Raw genomic sequence first — 25,178 nt, 5'->3', positions numbered from 1 at the left:
CGAGAATTGTTTATTCTGTCGCTGCTGGTTTTCACTTTTTCCTTTTGCCTGATTCGGGTTTGCCTTTGCGTTTCCCTTGGGCTGACCCGTAGTAGCTTGGTTAACTGGCTTCGCCTTGGTCGCGATGCTCTGTTTGTTATTAGCGGCTTGCTTGGCTTTAAAGGCGCCTTCGATCATCACACGGTTAACTTTTGCCGCTGCTTTCTCATTCAACTTAGAATTCACAGCGCTGAGTTTTCCGTCGAATAATTTGGTCCCTCTGAAATCGATCGTCGCCAATTCGTTCTTGATTTCAGCGTTGGCGGCTGTCTTTAGCATAGCGGACCAAACTGCTGCACGGCGAGAGTGTTGAATAGTCGCTCGTAACTGGAGGTGACTCTGTATTATGTCAGCGTCGACGACGTTAGTCGCGACCAACAGCGGCTCTAATGTGCTAAACAGTTCATCCTTGGTGATGTTGCCTGTTTTGAATTTCGCTAACTGAATTTGTGTAGTAGTAGTGAAAAATTCTCTATGGCTTAATGCAAGAGAAGTGTCCCAAACGTTGTTTTCCAATCTACATAGCGTTGACTGGGACAGGCAATACGGGATGTAAACTTGTGGTTTGCCGAGTGGATGTTTCGTTATACTTCCTTCGGCGACCATTTCCCGGACGCATGGCTCCAGTTCTGGTGGTTGTACGCCGAGAGGTCGTTCGTGCAGGCTGGCGTCGGTACCGACCGGTGTTTTCCACTCATCAGCGGGCGGTATGACTTTTTGGTAGCGTCTGCTCCAATCGTCCCGGTTAGTCCCCAAGAAGTCGTCCTTGGTGGCTGTAGCGGTTTTCTCGGTAACTTCACGATCCCATTTGCCTCCTCCGATCACGCGTTGTGTTATAGCAGCGCCCTGTGTCAGTCGGGGAGACCATGGTAGCATTGCTGAAGTAGCAAAAGTGTCCTTTTTCGGCAGTGTAGACAAACCGAACGAGAAACGTGGGGCGTCCGCCATCGGTGGAATCGGTAGAGGTAAGATTTTCTTGACCATAACCGCACCTTTCGTGATAGCATCGGAGCGGATTTTGAATTCGGGGTCCTCCTTGTCGGTACCACTCGCTGTTGTGGTTTTCGACGAGCCGGCCTCCCCCGCGTTGCTTGTAGCATCTTCAGTAGAAAAAATCACGCCTGCCTCAGCCAGTGCGTCTTCAACATTTTCTCGCACCACTGTTGTGTAGGATTTTTTCTTTTCCGCCTGGAGAGCGCTGACACTCCATGCTTTTGGTGGTACCTCTTCGTCTACTGGGTTTTCCAAAACTTTAATTTTTCTGGTCAGTAGATCCACCTTGTTCTGTAAATGAGCTATAACACTTTGCTCATTGTCAGTCTCCTTTGGACGTTTTTGGCTGGGTTCGTCTGCCAATAGTTCGTCCTCAGCGTTGGTAGGTACCGATGAAACCGAAGACTCCTCCAAATGACGTTTTTTGGATTTCTTCTTTCCTGATTTTCCCGTTGACTTGCGTAGGCGGGAATCCCAGTTCCAAGTTTCTATCGGCCAGGCGAGGCAAACACCGCAGTTGATGTGCCCATTACATTTTCTGCCACATGGAATGCAAATACGGTGATCATCGTAAGTGAGCATCGATATATGGCACTCTTCACACTTTCGTCCGAAAGTGTTTGAATCCGAAGTGCTGGGATGAACGGTGTTCAACTCTCCGGTATCCATATTTTCCGCCATCTTGAAACTGAAGGCGGGCTTTTGAGTTTCGTTACTAAAACTACAATTTTTTACTCAAGGTGACTAAGTACGAAGTTCTTGATGTCCACAAGAGCTTCCTGACACACTAATAGTTCGGTGGCTGTGTTGATGGGTGGTAACAATGTATTTCCACCGCAAAAACAATGATATTTTGGCAAGCCCAAATTTCAACCGTGAATCAATCTCGTGGTTAAAAATGGAAGTATGCAAATCAGATGACAGGGGAAGGACGCCCCCTACGGGAGCTATCCACTGTTATTTCGATTTTATTTAACCAGTATTATATGATAATTGGCAATTATCCCATTTGTTTATGAAATTAAAATTTCATTAACCAAAGGGGTTAGTATGCAATACTCTGTAATAAACATCTAAAGTATTAAAAAAAAAACTAAAAAAAAAATGCTGAAAAAACGCCGGGCGATTTCATGGTCCGTTGCAGACTACTCAACAGACTGTTCATACACGTGTTGTCACTGTACATCGGCCATGTTGAATCGCACGAGATCCGCAAAATATTCATTACTCTAACAGTTTAATGCTCACAACATAAAAATATGAATGTAATCATAGGCAACCTACTATTATATAATGAATGAGTTGATCGACACAGGGACATCCCCCCCCCCCAGTTGTGGATATTTCGGAAATCGCGACACAAGCAAAAGACCGTGTACAATAATTTGACAGGATATACAATTTACAAACTAGTTTTGTAGATTGGAGACAATTGTTTGCTTTTTTGGCTTTTCACAAGAATATAAAGCTAGCAATCATCATAATATTCACGTCCGTACGTACGTCGCGGAATGTACACCAATCGTACCCCAAAATACATCCAATTTTGCTGAAACTGGAGAACTTACCTTTGCAAACACATCTCTTATGCCGCCTTCTTGAAGTTCTTGAAATCAAATAAGGTTACTAGTTCTTCTATTAACTAGTGAATGAGACCACTGAGCCAAACAAAATACATGTATAAACAGTACTATAATAAATTGCACGCAATGGAGAAATCATGTGCTGTAGCGTTACTCACAGATCTAATCTACTGTAAAATATTTTATTTCAGCTGGAATTATCATTCGCTGAAAAGACTTTTTCTGGCTGTTTCTTGTATTGAATTTATTTTAATTGATTTTTGACAAGTTTGACTGTAAAATATAGGAAAAAGGGAATATTCACTGGATTTTATTTTAACTGAAACATTCCTTCAGCGAAAATAGCAAAAAAATGTTGCAAGCAAAAATAAAGTATTTTACAGTAATTAATTTATTCTGAGCATGCGCAGACGTTCTGTCAATGTTGCCGGGAGAGGTAATTTTTGCTAAAAATCGGGAAAAAGACTCACTTGGAATTTTCAGATCTGGAAAAAAAATTACGTGCATACTCGGAAGACACTTGTTCATTAACCTGCCAAGTTTCACATATACCTGCTGTAAAATTTCTGAGAAAATGTTGGGGACGGAAAACGGACAAAACCTGAATTATAAAGTCCCCTTTTCAGGCTGCGCCTGAACGGGGACTAAAGATCCTAGATGATCAAATTTGCCTAAACCCTACTGCTGAAGTATTACATGAATTTAGTCAAATAAAACAATCATTACAACAGGAATACGACGAAATAGCAGAGGGGCAGATTGTTAGAGCTAGGGCCAACTGGCATGAGTTAGGTGAGAAAAATACTAAGTATTTTTTGCAATTAGAAAAAATAAACGCTAGGAGATCTCAAATAAACAAACTTACTAGAGCGGATGGATTAGAGGTGAGGTCCCAGAGGGAAATAAATAATGAAATTAAAATGTATTATGAAAATTTGTATGCCTCAAAACTTGACCAAAATGAAAGGGCGAGGAGGGAAAATGCTTACTTTTTTGATAATCCAGACATTCCAAAACTCACTGAAGATCAGGCAAACATTTGTGAAGGCCTCATCTCTGTCGAGGAAGCCTGGGAGGTGATTATAACTTTTGTACCAAATAAAACCCCAGGTAATGACGGTCTGCCAGCAGATTTTTATAAACAATTTTGGCCATTAGATAAAAAATTTATGGTGAGGGCTCTAAATACGTCCTTTGAGAAAGGCAAGCTATCCACATCTCAACGACAAGCTGTAATAATATTGCTGGAGAAAAAAGGAAGGGATAATAGCAAGATCCAAAATTGGCGGCCTATATATCACTCCTCAATTCAGATTATAAGATTGGTACAAAATGTATAGCTAAAAGATTAGAAAAAGTCCTTCCACAGTTAATACATATAACCCAATCGGCTTTTGTCAAAAATAGATTTATAGGAGATGTGAGATTGGTTGACTGTGTAATGGAGTACATGGACGAGGAGGACATCCCTGGTTTGTTACTAACAGTAGACTTTGAAAAAGCTTTTGATACTGTGGAATGGCCTTTCCTCTTTAGAGCATTGGAGACGTATAATTTTGGCCCAAGTTTTATAAAATGGATAAAAGTATTTTACTCTGACATCTCCAGCTGTGTTATGAACAAAGGCACCAGTACAGGATATTTCTCTCTGGGGCGAGGAGTTAGGCAGGGAGATCCAATTTCTCCCCTGTTGTTCATTTTGGGGTTGGAGATATTTCTGTGCTCACTGCGGTCCAGTCAGGATATTGAAGGAGTTGTGGTTCCGGGTTTTGGTTCTTTTAAAAGTGCAGCGTTTGCAGACGATCTGACATGCTTCCTTAGTGATCTCCCCTCATGTAGAAAACTGTTTGAAATATTGGGCAATTTCGAAATAATATCTGGGTTAGCAATTAACCAGGATAAGTGTGAAGCAATGTGGATTGGAAACAAAAGCAAATGTAAAGAGAAACCCCTTGCGATAAAATGGCCAAATATGATTCAAATTGTTCAAATGACAGAAAAATGGCAACGGATAGAAATGTCACAATCCCCATAGAGAAACTAAAAGTATCTTTACACTTCTGGAAAATGAGAGCCCTAACACTGCTTGGCAGAATCCATTCCAAATTATTAAAGCTATGGGTATTTCAAGAGTTCAGTATGTTCTTAGTCTCTCAGATTGCCCTAATAGATACCTGAAAGAAATAAACAAAATGCTATTTCCATTTCTTTGGAAAGGAAAAGATAAGGTGGCCAGGAAAACAATGATATGGGACATTTGTGTAGGTGGCCTAAAAGTACCGGATATTTTTGCAATAGTGAAGGCTCAACGAATAGACTGGCTACGTCGTCTGTTTGACAACGATATAGTCCACCCTTGGAAATGGATTTTGCAGAAGAAACTGTCTCGAGTTGGGGGAATAGAAACTCTTTTAAAGAGTAATTTTAATATTAATGCTCTTCCCATTACTGTGAGGGGTTTCTTTGGTAGTATGTTAGAGTCGTGGCTAGCAGTCACAGCTCCGTCAGATGGTGATAAGCATCCCCTAAATCAAAGTATTTGGAACAACAAACATATTTTACAAGGAGGTAGAAGTATATTCTTGGGAGATTTCAGGGAGGCTGGTTTCCACTATGTTGGAAATATTTTTGATAATATCTTCAGTGGGGTGAAGTGGAGTGAAGTGGAAAAAAGGGGAATACCTCGCAAGAGATTTTTGGATTGGTTTGGAATTGTGGCCGCACTACCACGAGAATGGAAAAGGTAAGTAGATATAAACAAATTTGCTAACCCTGAGGATGATATGTTGGGTATCAGATTTGTGGGTGTTCAAATTCATTTGAAACAATGTAAAACTAAGTTGGTGACCCCAGAAGTGATAAAGCAATATTTTATTTCGCCAAGATCTGAAATTTATCATGTTAAAACATTGAACTCCAATATTACTGAATGGGAAAGTATTTACTTAGCACCATATAGACTCACAATAGAGTCAAAGCTCAGGGAATTTCAACGGAAAATCAGCCACAATATCCTGGTAACCAAATCTGTTCTTTGTAAGATGACCCCACCAAAAATTGAATCAGGAGCCTGTACGTTCTGTAAGGGGCCTGACGAAAATCTGCTTCATCTTTTCTATGAATGTCCAGTAGTAAAATTATTTTGGGATACATTCTTTGAGATATGGGGGACAAAACTGAATTTCCCTCGGGTAAACGACCCAGAATGCTTTTTGTTTGGTGATAGTCTTCTCCCCCTCCTGTTAAACATTTTGCTTTTGGTAGCCAGGAGGTTTATTTATATTTGCAGATGTCAGGGTAACAAACCAAAATTTGAAGAATTTAAAGACTTCATGCAGAGGGTACAGAAAACTGAGTACTTGATTGCAAACAGAAAAGGTAAATTGGGAAAACATTTTAAAACAAGCAGCCTCTCGGCTGAGATAGCTCCGCTGTTAGCAATGCACATTTCAATCACGGAAGACGAAGATATCATTAGAAAATGAACAATATGCATAGTATCAATGCAATGGGACTTGCTGTTTTCAACAAGAATTCAAAAATATCATTTTCCACCATAAATGATTGTGGTTTTTAACAAGAAGAAAATATCACTTTTTACCAAAAATGACAAAATTATTCACCAAAATTAGAGAATTGAAGATATCATTACAAAATGAACAAATCTGAGAAAGGTCCACATGTAGTACCTATATATGTAATATCAAAGCAATTGGACTTGCGGTTTTTAACAAGAAGTCGGAAATATCACTTTTTACCAAAAATGACAAAAATATTCACTAAAATTAGAGAATTGAAGATATCATTACAAAATGAACAAATCTGAGAAAGGTCCACATGTAGTACCTATATATGTAATATCAAAGCAATTGGACTTGCGGTTTTTAACAAGAAGTCAAAAATATCACTTTTTACCAAAAATGACACAAAATATTCACCAAAATTAGACAATTGACGATATCATTACAAAATGAACAAATTTGAGAGTGGTCCACATGTAGTACCTATATATGTAATATCAAAGCAATTGGACTTGTGGTTTTTAAAAAGAAGTCAAAAATATCACTTTTTACCAAAAATGACAAAAATATTCACCAAAATTAGAGAATTGAAGATATGATCATGAAATGAACAAATCTGAGAGAGGTCTACCCAAGGTACATATACACCAAGTATCAAAGCATTCAGGCTTGTAGTTTTCAAGAAGAAGTCGAAAAAGTAAAACATTGACACGGACGACGGACAATCACTCATATGATAAGCTCCGCTCGACAAAGTCGACAGCGTTGCTAAAAATGGGGAAAATTTATGAAAATTGTAGCAACGACCTAGCATATCAACATGACTACCTGAAAAAATTGTAATATTTTTGTGGAGACTTTGTACTTGTTTGTTGTGCAATGTAATTTGTTGGTACACATACATGTAACTATGTAAAGTGCTTATGTAAATTGACTCAATAAAAAAAATGTTTTAAGGTTGTATGCGCGGAAATGCACTGTGCATACGTTCTGCGCATTTGAAGCAAACTTTCAAGATGGCTGCCACAACAAACAAGTATGCTTCGCGATCATTGAATGTACGCAAATTTAAAGGATTTTTGACCGAGAAAAAGATTGGCAGTTATCCAGGCGATCCGCCAACATAAGAAAGTTGCTGAAGTAGTTTTAGAATCAAATTCAGGTACGTACGTACGGTGTCAGTATACGACGTAAACTTTGGTTGAGTCGTCTGCAACTGTACACACAACTCGATACAATATATTTTCGCATTTTATTTGTTTTTATGACATCGGATTATGCTTGTTTTAGGGGAAACAGTGTTTATTTTTTCCTAATCCCTGTTTCGCTAAATACAGAAATTGTGATAAAGAAAATATTCGACAACGAAGTTGGTCTGTCGCGTCGTCTGCAGCTTTATTTATGACAAGGTGCCTTCAACCGCGAACTGGTAATTTTAACTATACGCACAAAACCCCCAATTTGAGGGCATGATTGTCCTCACAGTTCCATATAACCAAGGGGATACAATTTTAACTATGAATAAACAGCATTTTCAAATATTTTCTATATTTTGCTGTTTTGAAATCCATTTATGTATTTTCCTAGTGTTTTAAATTTAGAGCATTGAAATTTCATCTGTTTACTCTTCAGAAAAAAATTAACATGTAACATGATGAACTTGCGGCTGTGTTAAGGAAATTAAAATACTTGCATATTATATTATATTAGATACTTGAATTTTATTTTTTCTTTATTGTGTCATTGTAATATATATTTTTGGACATTTTCTCCCAATAAATGTTTTTTCTGAAAATAGGCCATGACCCCCATCTCAAGTTTTTAATTGTGCTACGTTACCTAAAAATTTCCATTATTGTTATTTTTCACATGTACCTTTATCTGAATGTGAGAGAGTTTCTGTTTTGCCTATGGCTCCTTTAGAAATGATGATTTTTATTTCTGTAAATATTCATATTTTTCCTATGAATAGCACAGATAATATGTTAACATCTTACTGTTGTCAATATCTGTTAGCCAGTATAGTAGTGCAAATTGCATGAAATTTATTTACATGATGACTGTAATGATAATCTGATTTATTTTTACAGAAGTTACTTCAGAAAGTGCTATAAATTGGAATGTTGGACGCAGAATAGTACAGCTGTCTGTTCTAGCTGAGGGATTAAAAGCCTGTGCTGTGTGTTGTGAACACCTTGGTCTTGGTAGTGTACTGTATATACCTTGCCAGAGATGTGGTGCTGTAAACCATGTGTATACAGGTTCGACACATAGGAATGCCAAATCAAACCAAGGATTAATTACATTTGATGTAAATACCAAATTAGCCACCGGTTAGATTTACAGGCAAACTAAGGATTCATCTCAATTATTAACCTCTTATGTTCATATATTGGTGATCATACTTTTAGTAATGTAGGGCAGCAAAAACTAATCTTATAAAATGTTAATCTAAGTTGTTTCTTATTTCATAACATAGGAATGGTACACAGTGGAATGGGAGAGACTCATGTGAATAACTTCCTTGCCTCACTGAATATACCGGGTATACACCACAAGACATTAAAGAAAAGAGAAAGAGAAGCAGGTGTTGGTATTGAGAATGTTGCAAAACGACTGTGTGTTAAAGCTCTAACTGAAGAACAAAAACTTAGTTCACATGAAAATCAAGTTGATATTTCCTTTGATGGTGCATGGCAGCGCTGTGGCTCTGGCAAACAATATAACAGTCTGTGAGGTCATGGTGCTGCTATAGGGGAAGCAACTGGTAAAATTATGGATATGCTGTGCGTTTAAAGGGATGCAAAATTTGTGAAAATGGGGATATGAACACAAGAAATCATGACTGTCGTAAGAACTGGACAGGGAGTTTCAAAGCTATAGAAGGAATTATTGCTGTTGAAGTGGTAAAAACTATTAACAAAACTAGTGCTAAAACAGTATCTTTAACTATGGATGATGATACAACAACCATTCATAAACTAAGAACAGAAATTAACCAAGATATTGAAAAGAGACCAGATATGAACCACACCAAAAAAGGTCTAGGAAATAAACTATATGAACTTTCAAAAACTCACAAAATATTAACACCACGTGTTATCAAGTATTTTCAAACATGTTTTTCCTATGCTGTTACTCAGAACAAAGGTAGGCCAGCTTTAATCAATAAAAACTTGCTTGCCATTGTTCCCCATGCATTTAGATCTCATGAATCATGTGATCGTAAATGGTGTGAATACCAACGTCAGCCAGATACTTACTGCCACAAACGTCTTCCATATGGTAAAGATCTTTCTGGGGTAGAATTGAGTAAAGATTTAAAATCTATTTTTGAAATTTATGCTGCATGTGCAAATAAACTTTCTCTTATGAGTTCAACACAAGCCAATGAAAGCTTTCATAACACTGTTGCTTCTAAAGCACCAAAAAAACAGACATTACAGTAAATCAGAAAGTTTAACTATCCGTATTGCAGCAGCAGTTTCACAGAAAAATAGTGGATACACATATGTTTGTAGTGTTAACAAAGAAAATGGACTATCTCCTGGAGTTGTTTCACAGGTGAGGGGAATAAAACTAGACAATAAAGCAAGAAAAAGAAAGATGCAGACAGAAAACAAAAAATACAAACTTAGACGTATACAATTAAAAGAGGAGCGAAACAAAAAATGTAATGCTACTGAGTTTAAGAGAAGGTGACACATACAACACAAACATTGCAATTAGAAATGGCATTGATATTACATGTATTCCTGAACCAGTTAATGCTCCTGTAAGTTTTCCAGTAAAAATACTTAAAGATTCTCCTGTTGTTGTATTTGATCTTGAAACAACATCATTTGGTATTGATTCCTCAATTTGTCAGATTGCTGCATCTTATGATGGTAAATGATGATGAGTATGTTGACCCCTGTCAGCCAATACATCCAGCAGCATCCAAAGTAACTGGGTTGACATATACATGTGGTAAACTGTTTCATAACTTTAATTTAGTACCAACATTATCACAGAAAGATGCTTTTGAGAGTTTTATAGAATGGATTCCATTAAATTTTGTGTTAGTTGCACATAACTGTAAGAATTTTGATGCTAGGATTCTGGTTAGTTCTGTGCAAAGATATGGTCTTTTAGACAAACTGAAACATAAACATTGCTGCTTTTCTGATACCCTCTCTGTATTTCGTGAAATTTTACCACCTCGATGATAAAGCAAGTGTTATATGATTTTAAAATAGATGAAATATTTAATTATATTAGTATTTATGGACCACTTTTATATATTTATCAATATATGAATATTTAAAAAAACAGAACACAAAATAAATATTACTTACAACAGTACTGATGTTTTTGTCACTTCATGTATGTAACACTAGTCATACTCTGCCTTGTATGTATGTGACAGCACCCCCCCCCCTCCCCACCTGTGCCCTAACTGAGAATACAATGCTTTCATCAGTATCCCTCAGAAGAAAATAATACTTCAGTGCATTAGTGGCTTGACTTTGCAGTGTTCTCCCCAGGATGTAAACAGCGTGGCGGTCCCGCCACAGTGCTTTGATTTGCCGCCACACCGGTCTGACACCGCCACGGTGATTAGCAAGACCGCAACTGTGCTTCTTTTCATTGGGGGATCTCGTCACGCTGGTCGGCCTGACCGGCACTCAAAATTAGCGACCACTGCGGAAACGCTTCCGACTATTGTCATATTGTTATTATACTTATGTACCGACCAACACGCATCCTGCCAGTCGTGGATAATAATTTGTAAACAATAGACATAGTCCCGCGATTGAACAATACAAGTCAATTTTGTAAGATTAGCACCTCTTTGTTTGTAAGTAAATACTTTCTGACGATAGATGCAGTCTTTAGATTGAAAGCTAAAATTCTTTCAAAATCAATTCCATCCGATACAACATGGGCAAATCGGAGTTCACGATCAGTTTACGCTACTCAAGAAAAAAACAACGTGTGTATTGTTCACAGTCACTTGGGGGCTGAAAATCAATTAATACTAATTTTTAAAAAAAATCATCCGCTATACGTATATAAATAAACAAGTTGTGAAACACGGCACCTAGTAAATCGACACCCTGTCGGTTTCAAATGTCGATTTCTTACCTTAAAATGCGAAACAAAAATGTTAGAGGGGGTCAGGTGTTACGTTAATAACCATTGTTCATAATCGCTAACTTGGTTTTATTCAAAACTGCACAAATCCCGCGTTTTCTGATGATATCCGATGATTTCATGAACGAAAATGGCCAGCAGCCAGAATCAAGGGGGATTCGCACAGAGTTCTGGGTAAATCAAGTGCGCGTACTCATTTTCAGCCAATCAGGCGTGCCGTAACAGCGAGTATTTCCTTCATTTACCCAGAACTCTGTGCGAATCCCCCTCAAAAAGTAGTGCATTAGCATACCATTTTCAATGTACAACATTGAATAACTTCAGAAGTACTCAACATATACACAATTTCAAGAGATTTCCGTGGATGAAATTTTTTGTAGGACAGTTTCTATGAATTTTTTTATCTAAAATACAAAACCAAATGAAGGAAACTATTGTTTTCTTAACTTTAAATAGGTAATTTCTTAAATTCATTAGAATTGAATTTAAATATGAACTCATATTATGTGCTGATAGGATAAAACCAATTTCAGTAAAAATTTGGATTAAGACTGAGTATAAATGACAACTTAAGTTATTTATTAAAGCTACTTAAAAATGCTGACTCAGCATAATTGTGAGTTGTGTAGCTTAAAAATTAGTACATTAACCCCTTGTTTTTTTCTTTTCAATGAGTTTAGAGTAACATGTCCTCTACATCTGTAGTATTTTAAACAATTTTCCATGGATTTTTTATTTTGTAGCATACATCCTTAAATACAAAAAGATGTTGTTGAGATTGTCTCAAATGTAAAGTTGAATGTTGTCAATGCCAACTGATCTGATTGCAGTGTTCGTCACACTACCCCATAACCAGAAACAGTTCATAATTTAGGTGAATGGATATGTCAATTCTCTTCCTACTTTTTTTAGTGGGAAATAGTTTTGATTCCTGAGTTTTTAAAACTGCCTGTCATACATAAAACATCCTGTTCGCTCACAATATCTTTTGATTAGTCAAAGATTTGTTGTCAGGATATTTCATTTTCACTCACAGATACAGGATACAAAAACCAGCATAATCAGATGTGAGTAAGTTAATCTTTTGTACGAGTAGCTACCAGGAGTGATCATAGTAACAAATAACAAGCCATGCATGGCACAGTCCCTGTTAGTTATCGAATTTAAAATATATAGTTTTGTTTATAGTAATATAGCTGGAAAATAAACATGTCAGGAATATGATTATGATGATTGTTTAACATTAAAATGATTGACATTTGTATCTGATCGTCAAATGAGTATTGAGAGATATTGCTCTGGAACAGCATTAATTAAAACAAAATCAGCCATTTTGAATACATGTATAATGAATATATTAAATTTGAACATAATCGGTCAAAAGATGTCAGAGATATGGCACTAGAACTGCATTCATTAATACATAATGGCCGACTGGTATTTAAATCCCATCTGAAAAATAAAATTACGTGCATCAAGAACCCGTAATGTCTAATATACAAATGTATGTACATGTACCAAGTTTGAACAGAACCCATTCATAAATGCCAGAAATGCTTGATATTTGATGATTTTTAGTACAAAAATGGCCACCATTCGGCTATTTTTAATAGGATTGTCAAACCAATATGTCTGTATATCTATGACATGATGTATAATGAATGTTTAAAATTTGAATATAATCAGTCAAAGCCAGTCAGAAATATGGCACTAGAACCACATTCATAAAAAAAAATGGCTGCCATTTGGCCATTTTGAATCTTATCTGAAAAACAAAATGTTGTGCATCAAGGTGCTATAATGTCTAAAGTATATACCAAGTTTGAACAAAATCCATCTGTAAACAGCCGAGAAATGCTTGATTTTGATGATTTTTTTAGCACAAAAAATGGCCGCCATTCAGCCATCTTGAATCAGACCGTGAAACAAATTGACGTGCATATGTATAATATATCATATGTATGATGTATGTGTGATTTGATTTGATTTGATTGGTCCAAGCATTTCTAAGATACAGGTCCAGATGTACGCACGCTCACACGGACGCACAGAGGTCAAAGTCCCTGTTTTTTCGGACTGCGTCCGAACGGGGATTAATAAGACATGTCGGTAGGCTGACTGGCAATCTGCTTCGCAAAAAAAAACAATATTTTTTCGGGTATTGCCATGGTAGGTCGTGAAGCTAACATTTGGGTTATAACTGGAGCCCCATATACAAAAAGCATTCAGCCTTTGGAAATAACTTCAAGTGTCTTTCGCTGTCATTATTATATTATTCACACAAGTTGACCTTATAATAATTATCTATTACACAACATTGATACCCTACCACATGCACTCAATTGACAGTTATATAACTTTCCATGTAATTATTCTTTTAAATCTTTCAGGCGTTGCCGTCATCTAGCAACTTCCAAATAATATCTGTATTTTCAAGTGCAACACAGCTAAAATTGTTCTCATCTCATAGTGCCTGGACTGAAACATGATTTGCTTGTCGTGAAAAATGATAGGATTGGTGTTTAAACTTATTTAAAGAAGTATCCAATGCGTAGACTTTGTTTGCGGCATGTTTATATAAACTACAGAACCGAAGAAATTGACGAAGTAAATTATCTGTTGCCGAGCTCGTGATAAGTAGTTTGTCTGGTTCATATCATGAATTGAGGCAGAGGGTTCTCCGAACCCACCTATTCACATAGTTCATACCCACCATAGACTCCGGTCAGTTAAAATGACTATTTTGAACTGTAGGCATTAAAGCCCCATGACCCCAAGATTCTTTTCCCTTGCGCCACAAACCCCATGACCAAGGCCATGTGGCAGCGCCATCATAGCCAGATAATCACTTCTGGTTCTTTTCTCTCTGCATCAAGGACTAGGCCAATGTTACGGAAAGAGTGGGGTGGTTGGGGGACCCGGAGTCTATGGTGGGTATGAACTATGGGAATAGGCAGGTTCGGAGAACCCTCTGCCAAAATTCACTACGTTCAATTACCCACCATAGACTCTGGTCAGTCAAAATGACAATTTTGAACTGTAGGCAGTCAGACGCCAATAGGTGGCGGCTTTTTCGAGCAAACAGAAAATGATGAAAGACTTTTCACAGTCCGGCATGATACACTCTACCCACTCATCACCTAGCTAAGACCCCCAATAAGGGTGGTGTCTTACCTTGCCTGTGCTGTGCCTGGGCTGGGTCAGCAAACCAAGTCTAAACCTAAAGAGACCCTCCTCAATGGTTTTGGTGTCTCTTAGGTGGTAGTTGATAAAGACGTTCTGCGTTCTCCAGAAGCCTGTCCTCCGTGTGTGCTGGGGGGGGGGCAGCACTAGTGAGTTAGTAATCGCAAGGACCTCATGCGCTCATACTTGGTGTCTCTGCAAGCTCTGTGTCGAGGAAGTTAAAGTAGTATAGACCTCTAAAACAGTCGCAGTAATGAACTTGGCAATGGAAGTCGGGTAGGCCGGCCTATCCTGCCTGCCTTGGCCATAACACAAAAACATGTGCTTGACACCCCATCTTGAATCCATAATACGGTTTTGGTAGCAGCTCAGTGCTCGAACCGGGCAGAGAAGCAATTTCTTCTCACCCTTCGGGCCAACAAAATTTGACACCCGATCGTCATGTCCTGAGATTTGGTTTTTGTCGAGAAACCCAATTCGTGTCTTCAGCACATTTTCATTGTCTATAAAGGCGGTACATCATCCGAGAAGGCGATGCCCCCAGTTCTGATCGACGCCTACCTGAGGAGAGGGCCAGTAGGAAGACTATTCTCCACGTCAAAAATTTGAGTGGTGCTGATCGGACAGGCTCAAAGGGCGGTCTGCTAGAGCAGACAACACAACTGACAAATCCCAGTTGGGCGGTTCCCTTGCACGGGGTCTTAGCCTCTGATATGGAAAGCAGTAAATAGTCTTCTTATAATAGGACAATCGGCAAGTCTTGTTCCCAAAGCATTCTCAATGGTGGGGGACAAGGCCGACCTGTAGCCAACGATCGCTGCGCAGGACAAACCCACTTCGTCAAATAGGTGGACGAAGGAGTCTGCTACCTGGCCAATAGAGGGATGGTATGGATCAATCTCCCTTCCACTACACCAATCAGTGTATGCTCGCCACCTAGAATTGTCGGCAGCGTTGGTGGAATCCCTGTTCGCCCTGGCCAGGACGTTGGCAGCCCGCTCAGATAAACTTTTCGTCTGTGCGAGTCTACTGATAGCCTCTATGCATGTAAGTGATACATCGCTGGGCTCGTTAGTAGTGCGCCGTCCAATTGGGACAGCATGTCTGGTAAGTCCGGAAGCACTACTGGTGTTTCGAATAGCATTTCCAACAGAAGTGGAAACTAGGCCTTGGTTGGCCAATTGGGTGCGACCAATGACAATATGCAGGTGTGCACCTGCAGGGATCTCGCCAGCCCAACGCGAGTGCCAGCCGGTAATGAATATTATTAATGAGCTATATGAATATTCATTGTTAATTAATATTCGGTCGCAGTGCACATATTTTTGAAATTAAGACATTATGTTTCACAATTTTAAGAGTTTGAATTTAAAAATAAAATATATCCGAAATGCGAATGCTGCAGACTAAAGCAAAAACAAATAAATTATTGTTGCAATATTAATGTCTATTGTAAAAAGTTAAAGGGGAGCAGAGGTGTGGCTTTTGATACTCTGTACATGAAATTTGAGATCTATGAATGAATTCTGTCGATAGAAACAACTTGTATGTGCAGCGAAATGCCCTAAATATCGGGTATAAAACGGACTGTGAGGCAGACGACAAACTTCCGCTTTTCCTGGCGTTATTTCGCCTCTAGAGGGCCAGTAAGATGATGTCATCAGTGAACACTGATAATTGAACCCATTCATGCTCGTACTTCAATCCCATAGAAATGCTACTATGAAAGACCTTGTTAACTGACTACTTAAAAGTTGAAACATGGCGAAATGTTGTGCGTATGAATGCCATAACGATTCATGGTATGTTTCTCGAAATCCCAGAAAAAAAATCACGTTGTTGGTTGCGAGAAATCGGCAGAAGAACCAACCTGAAAGTGAAGACACGTACAGCGCTCTAGCTATAGTAAACAGTGAGTAAATAAATATTGTATGAAAGAAGAGTTTTTACATGATTCGCAATGATAACAGTTCAAATGTATTTTACCAAATCACGCAATAAACACGTAGATGTTTTTTTTCTTGAGTGGCGTAAACTGATCGTGAACTCTGCTTTGACAATGTTATATCGAGGTGGAATAGATTTTGAAAGATTTTTAGCTTTCAATCTAAAGACTGTGTCTATCGCAGAAAGTATTTACCTACAAACAAAGAGGTGCTAATTTCACAAAATTGACTAGCCACTACGTATCATGCGACTAGGGATATTGTTTACAAATTATAATCCAGGATTGGCAGGATGCGTGTCAGTCGGTACATAATTATAATAACAATCGGACAATAGTCCTGGTCGGAAGCATTTCAGTAGTGTTCGCTAATTTTGTGTGGCGAGATCCCTGCACCTGTTGAAGTTTTTTCCGGTGCCCGGTAAACTAGCGGGAAGGGAGGAAAGTAGTACACATCTATGTGGGTCCACGGGGTCAGCACAGTGACCCTGGCCCAGGCTTCTGGAGTCGACAGGAGTGTTGCGTACATCGGGAGCTTGGTGTTCCGAACTGGCAAACCGTCCCACAGCCAAAACATCTTGGAGGCTACCCACTGGGGTATCAGCCACAGTGTTCTGGAGACGGAGCCGCCTTGAAAGGGCGTCTACCAGACTGTTCCTCGCCCCTGGAAGGTGGTGTGCGGTTAGCTCCACATTGTATTCCAGTCACCAAAAGAGAATTTGCTCCGCTAGGACTGACAATGATGGGGAACGTTCCCCCCCTCCCCTTGTTGACGGAGACCACCGCTATGTTGCCTGTGCGGAGCAGGACTCTGTGGTCTTGAGCTACAGGTAGAAAGTGTGGTAGTGCTAAGTGCACTGCTTTCAATTCGAGCAAGTTGATATGGCGGTCCTGAAACAAATGCGGGCCATATACCTTGGGCTTGTTCCTCCAATAGATGCGCTCCCCAAATCTTGGAGGGAGGCATCTGTTACCAGAGTCATAGCTGCGGCGAGTGAGTTCAAGGGACCCCTTGTCCGAGGTTGGCTAGTGACGACCACCAGGGCAGGGCTTCCTTCGCTTGGTCCGAGATCAATACCTGCCTGTCTAGTTCCAGTAGGAGAGCTTGGTGTTGTAGCAACAAGCGTTGTACCGGGCGGCTGCGTAATGCGGCCTGGGGAACTACCCATTCTGATGATCCGCATTAGTTCTCGGAGGGAAACTGAGGGAACGCTGACTAGGCATTCGGCTAGGCTGCTAAGCACTAAGTAACACGCTTGAAATAGCTATACCAAGCCTACCTCTGTGCCAAACTCAATGCCCAGGAACACCAAATGTTGCATTGGGTAGGAATGGGACTTGTCTGATTTACTAAAGAGCCCAACTAGTGAAGTAAATCCTTTGTTAGCCTTACTTGTATGGCTAATAACCCCTTGACTGAGTTATGTAATAACCAGTCGTCTAGGTACGGATTGATGTGTACCAACATTTGGTGAAGCAGCAGCACCTGTAGGGGGCTGTGCATAACCAGATATTCAAATACTTGGCCCAGCTGGGCGACTCGAAGGAGATGGCAACTCGCCGGGTGCATCAGTATGTGCAGGTAGGCCCCGCTTAAGTCTAGTGAGGCTAGCCAGTCGAAACGGTGGATGAAGAGAAGAACGCTGAATGGCGTCTCCATGCGAAACCGGTCGACGAGCACGTACTGATTCACCTGTAGATTTGGTACTACGAACACACTTGAGTACAAGCCTGGACTTAATGCCGGCTGATCTACCTTGTGTATGGCGCCCTTTTCCAGCAAACTATCTACTTCCTGTCAGATTGCTTCAACCTTGTGGGGGTCCGCTGACAGTGCCCCCAATGGGGGAGACACTGACGGGGGAGATGGAGATTTCAGCGGTATCCTGTAACCGCATGTCAGCACCTGGAAAGTCCAGGGGTCGGTCACCCGCTGCCTCCAAACCGGACTACATCGGCGCAATCTGTGTGCGACAGGGATATGTGGCCATGGGTTCGGCAGTTGCGAGGCATGGGTGCTCTCTTCTCCCTTTCCCCAAGGCCTGCGGTAGTCACTAAGTTGCTTGCCTCCTGGCTGACTTAGGGCGTTGTGTTTTCTGTGCTTGGGGCGCTCTCTGTTTACCCTTGGCAGTGGCCAACTGGCTACCGGTTTTGATCTAAACCATCTGGTTCGTTGCACTCTGAAGCTCCGAGACTGCACCCGTCATCTCCCCATCAAAGAGGGTGGAAGAGGTACCCCCTGACTCAGTTCGCCGGCGAAAACACGCGCTTCCAATACCGTGTCTCGTTGCACAGTAGTAGCCCTGGCCAGGAGAACCAGGTGAGACTAGGGAATGTCGCACGTAGATGTGCAGTGGCCCACCAGTAAATGTGTCGCCTGGTCTAGCAGGCTGGTGCGTTCTGCCTCCGAGGTCTCAGAGTCCTGGGCGGGCACAAAAATGCGCTCAAGCAACTCTGCCCTCAGGGCGTGATGGATCGTTTCAGACTGAGTTGGTGAGAACGCCCATAGAACGCAGCAGTCCCATTTTACCCGGTTTGCCAAACAGAAATTCGTGGTACCGGGGTCTTGGGAAGGAGCCTTGGGATCTGGTTATGGGCGTTTTGGTCTCATCCCACACTGATCCTGAAACCACACCGACCGGGTAGAGTTTGGTCCAGCGGAAAGTGTTGCATAAGATTTACCCCACCCGGGGGCCTTAAGCGTTAACTCCTCGGTGGCTGACCAAAGTCCACCCATCAACACCGTCTGCCCGCCCTGCTTCTCACTCAGCACTCGGCGGGGGAGACGTGCCGATGGGGTTGCTTTGGATCCTGACGCCTGTGATCCCATAAGCGTTGAAGCAACAGTAAGTAGTTGCCTTAGGATCAAGGGTGGGAGTATATACATCGTATCACTAGGATCGATGATACTCGCATAACCCCGAAGACGTGGCTCACCAATCGGTACGGATGGAAGACTCTGAGAGACCGCCCGAGGTACCGACTGTATCTGACACAAGCGAACTGTCTCCTTTCAACAAGAGCGTGTTCGACTATGCGTCGGTTCCCTCTTGGGACGCTCATGGGTCGGCAATAAGGGAGTCAAAACCCACATCTGACCCCGGACTCAAGGGTAAATCCCGAGTCCGGTACCACACGATGAACCCTGGCTGGCTGAAAGTAGGGGGAGGTGCAACGTGTGCCCTGAGCCCAAAGTACTTCCCCAATATTAGAGGCTTGGCTGCCAGCATCCCCGTTGGCATTCAGGGCCGGGGTCCCAGAGGAGACCCAGTGCAACTAGCCTGAGCCTCGGCCTCACCCAAATCAGCGGGAGAGTCGTGGCTGGGAATGGGGGGGGGTCCCCCGGAAGAGACATGTTTTGAATGCGAGCGATGCTTTTGTGTTTCTTCCTGCTTGCCGACCGAGGGGAAGCAGTGGCGACAGCTCACTCCGACTGCATCTGATCTACCCGGCCTGCCAGGGACGCAATTTGCCCCAACAGTCCTTCAACCAAAGCCCTCTCGGAGGCAAACCCAGGCCGTGCGTGGACGGATCCACAAAGGGACTCGCAATGGGCCCCATAGGAGGAAAGACCTTCAGGGGCACAGCCTCGCTGTAGCCCTGGTAAACCATCGCCTGAAAACACAGACTTTGAGACTGAAAAATATTGGTACCTCCACCATCGGGCCTCCTACTAAACGTCTCAGTACTTGAAGTACCGGTAGCCGAGCGTGTGGACTTTCCACTCATGCCAACATGCAACTCACTTTAACCTATTGTTACTGGACACGCTACCTTGCTATGAAAATACGAGCGACGCAGTCAGTCTCAGTGATTTTGCATGGCTCTGGAAAACATCACAGGCCTCAGAACTCCAGCATTTTTGGATGGGTTTTTTGCGGGTTCTCTGCTGGTAAATTCTGATTATAACCACTGCACAGTTGCCTCTAAAAACGAGGAGACAAAACTGGCAGCGAGGCTCTGGGGCTGTCATTACATCTATCCATTTCTAAATACATTGATAAAGCATAAAATGAACACAACATGCATGAGAGAAGCGAAATACAGTTGGAAAAGGTGACGCAACAAAACCAAAAGTAGTTTAGTTACGTCGCCAGGTTTTACTTTCTTTGTTGTGAAAAATGCTATACACAAAGGAGGAATCAACACGAGGGTAAAAATGACAAGGAAAACTAATACTACTAGCTACAATGTCGGTGACCGCAGCCGCGGTAACAACCCAAGCCAGAAACCTGAACAGGAAAAAGCAGGCCTTCCAGGCAGAGCCGCTAAATTTTCATCCCCGTAGGTGCAGAGATAAAAATAGAAGTGGTTCATGACATAAGGGAAAAGAATCTTGGGGTCATGGGGGTTCCACTGCAGTTGTGACTATTTATATATTGGTCAATGATGTAGCTAAGGTTTTATTATTTTCATGTTGTAATGTATGATCCTATCACTGGTTAATTTTTGACAGATTATGAACTATGTTCATCCGATTGTACAAAATATTCTGCCCCTTGTTTTTAGTTTGACATATTACACCAAGCATGCAGCCTATCGGCTGAAATAGCTTTGATGTTAGCAATGCACATTTCAATTAGAGAATTAAAGATATCATTAGAAAATGAACAAATCTGAGTGAGGTCTACCGGAGGTACCTATATGTATACTACCAAAGCAATTGGACTTGCTGCTTTTAACAAGAAGTCAAAAATATTACTTTTTATCAAATATGACAAAAATATTCATGAAAATTAGAGAATTAAAGATATCAGCACCAAATGAACAAATCTGAGAGAGGTCTGCCCAAGGTACATATACACAAAATATCAAAGCAATAACAATTGAAGAAGAAGTTGAAAAGTTGAAGTTGACAATAATTCCATTGCCCTTACCTGACCCGACCCTAACCCTAATGCCAAGACACGTTCATGTTAATAATTGCTCAATAAAGATACTCTGTTGTGCACTGTCTGCGGGTAAGTTGCATTGATGTCAACTGATTAAACAACTGTCGTTTAATAATTTTACACCATTACAAGTTGTTAAATTGAGAGAATAAATGTATGGACTAATATTTGAGACTTATTTTGGTGTAGAAAAGTCACGTTTAATTAACTTTCACCATTACAAGTTATTAAATTGTGAAAATAAATGTGTGGACAAATATTTGAGACTTATTTTGGTGTAGACAACTCTCGTTTAATAATTTTACACCATTACAAGTTGTTAAATTGAGAGAATAAATGTATGGACTAATATTTGAGACTTATTTTGGTGTAGAAAAGTCACGTTTAATTAACTTTCACCATTACAAGTTATTAAATTGTGAAAATAAATGTGTGGACAAATATTTGAGACTTATTTTGGTGTAGACAACTCTCGTTTAATAATTTTACACCATTACAAGTTGTTAAATTGAGAGAATAAATGTATGGACTAATATTTGAGACTTATTTTGGTGTAGAAAAGTCACGTTTAATTAACTTTCACCATTACAAGTTATTAAATTGTGAAAATAAATGTGTGGACAAATATTTGAGACTTATTTTGGTGTAGACAACTCTCGTTTAATAATTTTACACCATTACAAGTTGTTAAATTGAGAGAATAAATGTATGGACTAATATTTGAGACTTATTTTGGTGTAGAAAAGTCATGTTTAATTAACTTTCACCATTACAAGTTATTAAATTGTGAAAATAAATGTGTGGACAAATATTTGAGACTTATTTTGGTGTAGACAACTCTCGTTTAATAATTTTACACCATTACAAGTTGTTAAATTGAGACGCAAGTTATTTTATTATTTATTCATTCAGTTTTGCGTGGTAGAGTTTGGTGAGGTTTATTATTTTCTCGCGACGTTCTTTGTTTACAGTTTGAGAGAATTCAGTTTATTTGATTTACGTTTTTACGGTAGCTCTGAGCGGGACTCGAACCCACTGTCTTTTCAAGCTAATTTTGTTTTATCTCGATGGCACGCTTGTGTACCACGCCACGACATTGGTCGTTGAGTTGTGTTCATTTTTCTAACTACTCCAATGTACCGATGAGTTGAATGGGAAAGCCAAAACGATTGCTGGTTTCTGATTGCTTCGGTTCTGGCGAGTGTGTATCTAGTGTGATTCAAACCCATGTCGTTTGTATTGTGCGTTGTTTGTATTTCCCATGTTGGCTACGTCGTAATATGCAACCACTTCCCCGTTTTATTGTGATTTTGTGAGTGTTTAATGATGTCTTCCTCACCCGTCACGCCATGACCCAGTTTCAACCACACGGCCATTTTGCAACGAAGTGCGTGACCCCAAGAGTGACCCGACTGACTATATGATCGTTCTGTTCAACTGTTAAGCTAGGATAAATTTATTACCTTTATTATCATCATATGGTCACGTGATTTGTTTTACCGTATGTGTAATGTCTTAAGTACCTTTATTGTAATTTGTATATACCAATTCATATATATCAAGGAAACGACCCCGATTGAAGGTCATGCATTTTGTGACGTCACCAATTCGTGTGTAGGTACGGCTTCTAGAACCATGCCGTTGTTTAGAACAGTGGAAAAAAAGTTAAGGCAATTACATGAAATGCTCATTACATAGTTTTATCATAGATGTACTAAATTGTTAGTACATCCATGGTTGTTGTTGTTGCTATTGTCACATGTTGTTGTTGTTGACATGACGAGTAGAGGCAAAAAGATGAAACAAATTTTACCAGCTTTTTTCTCGTAAAAGTAAATACTGAATTACATACACATTAATGGTATTCACCATTATGACTCTGCAAAACGTTGGTCATATGAATATCCGGTGTACTTGTCACCCACACTCTGTTACAAATAAACAAGCCATACCTGGCAGTGTATTGTGTTATGTTACTTGCACTGTGTGTGGTATGTATTTTAACTAAATACTATACTGCGCACACTTTTGGCTCAGTTGATGTCTGTCTACATGATGTCCGACTATGACTAAAACAAACGGCGCCCAACCTTAGATTCATTCTATCGGAACGACTCGTTTTATACTGTGGGCTCAATTTTCGAAGTAATGACTGACACCACCACCAGTCACACATTCATTGGTACTACACAAAACTCACCGATTTCCTCTGTGTCGGCAAGATCGAACTTATTGGCGATCATAGGATAATCCTTAAGTTTTCTTCCACTAAGATTTATCTGGCACGATACTTCAGCGTCGTCAAATACCCTTTCTATACTTCGAGACAGCTGAGACTGTGTTCCCGACTTAAAATTCTGTGTTTGTGCCGCCATCTTGAAAATGCTAATCAGATTGTTCGAAAATGCATCGCACAGCATTGTGGGAGTCATGACAAGTCCTGCCATGACTCAGTTGCATACAAGGCGAATCTGACAACTGGCCGGTAAAACAATAGATTTGTTCATTTTAATAATTAAATAACACTGTATCTAAACAATAAACTAATATACACTGTAAATGAAGGAATAAAATTATAAAAATCATTTGATAACAAACTCACTGGAAAAATGTCAAGGCCGACCATAGTTATGACACAGAATGCACCTCTGAAGGAAATGGCTCATTATCAAGGAATTAAGTACATTTAGAAATTCCAAATCGGAAAACCACCTTATCGAATATTTAAATTCTTCGTTCAGAATACAACAACACTTAATAAAAAGAGAAAAAATATACAGATAATCACAGAATCTAGTTTTGTTCGACGCTGCAAATAATGAATCTAAAACATTATGGTCAATTTGCAGCAGGTCTATGTTGGATGTCTCTCAAAGTTGACAATCGCCGAGAATCACAGTTGACGCATGGTTAGAGTACATGTACATGTATTTTTAAAATCGACTAATTTTCAAAAATGGGTCAAAATATCGACAGGAAAACATCTGGTTTCGACAAAATTAGTACTTAATTATATTGAATAAATCTTGGTCTGAATATTTCGCCACGTTTCTCGCTGTCAAAACATTTTAGTTTGAATGAATCAGTCGAAATCTGATACATTTAAGCGGTAAAATTCTAAAAAAAAGTCTTTAAACAATCTTTCCAATGAAATTAATTGATATAAAAGCAATATAACTATTAAAAAAATAACATGTTGCTTGAAAACAGGCACAGGGCAGTACACTCGTGTCTTTGCCAAAATAAAGCCTGGAAATAACTACCGTGAATTGCCGCCTTGCCTTTATCCCGGAAACAATTATAATAACATTCTAGCTTGTACTATGGAAATATAATATATATATATATGCATTCACATATCATAAAAGTTAAAAATAGATAACAGTTATTCGGACCGAGAAATATGATATATAACATACAACACTTGGTAATCGTTGTCCTGTGTGTGGGTGATAGTAGAGAAGTCAGTCAAGACGATATTTACGCTTCTGAGGCTAGTGAACAACTCACTTTATTTCAGATACTACACACTTAATAAATACAATAAAAACAGATGTCAAAGTCATTACTGTAAACTTGAAAGGGTGCCGCTAATGGACACTAAAACAGTAGTTGGTCCAACCCATAGTTGGTACGGAAGGCAATCAAGCAATGTAAATAACCTTACATGTTACGTAACGTGGTAACAGACAGTCCCGAGTCTCGGCACGTGCCGAGTTCTCTAACGTGAACGCCACTATTGTGTCTGTCTATTCCCGACATTCTCCGGGCGGCCAAAGTGATCGCAGATTTGAAGTTTAACATGTAGTAAAATCAAAGTAGAAAATTCTACAATTTTTGTCGACGACGGATATGTCGAAAACACATGGAATAGGTTAATCGAAAT

The 25,178-nt window shown here is 39.9% G+C and overlaps 1 protein-coding gene across 2 annotated transcripts in view; it reads right to left on the bottom strand.

Moving 5' to 3' along the window:
- LOC102805680 (leucine-rich repeat and calponin homology domain-containing protein 2-like) overlaps positions 1 to 23,677 on the bottom strand; it is a 210,610-nt gene extending 186,933 nt beyond the window's left edge. For both annotated transcript variants that reach the window (XM_085498287.1, XM_085498289.1), the window contains exon 1: positions 23,493 to 23,677. In XM_085498287.1, the coding sequence (XP_085354413.1) occupies positions 23,493 to 23,667 (175 nt within the window). In that variant the 5' untranslated portion in view covers positions 23,668 to 23,677. The remainder of the gene's footprint in view (positions 1 to 23,492) is intronic.
- Positions 23,678 to 25,178: the final 1,501 nt, after the last annotated feature.

This window comes from Saccoglossus kowalevskii, chromosome 1 (assembly GCF_978046115.1).
Source record: "Saccoglossus kowalevskii chromosome 1, keSacKowa6.1, whole genome shotgun sequence".
Classification (NCBI taxonomy): Eukaryota; Metazoa; Hemichordata; class Enteropneusta; family Harrimaniidae; genus Saccoglossus; species Saccoglossus kowalevskii.
The sequence above is the reverse complement of the archived record's forward strand: the minus strand, read 5'-3'. Positions and strand labels throughout refer to the sequence as shown.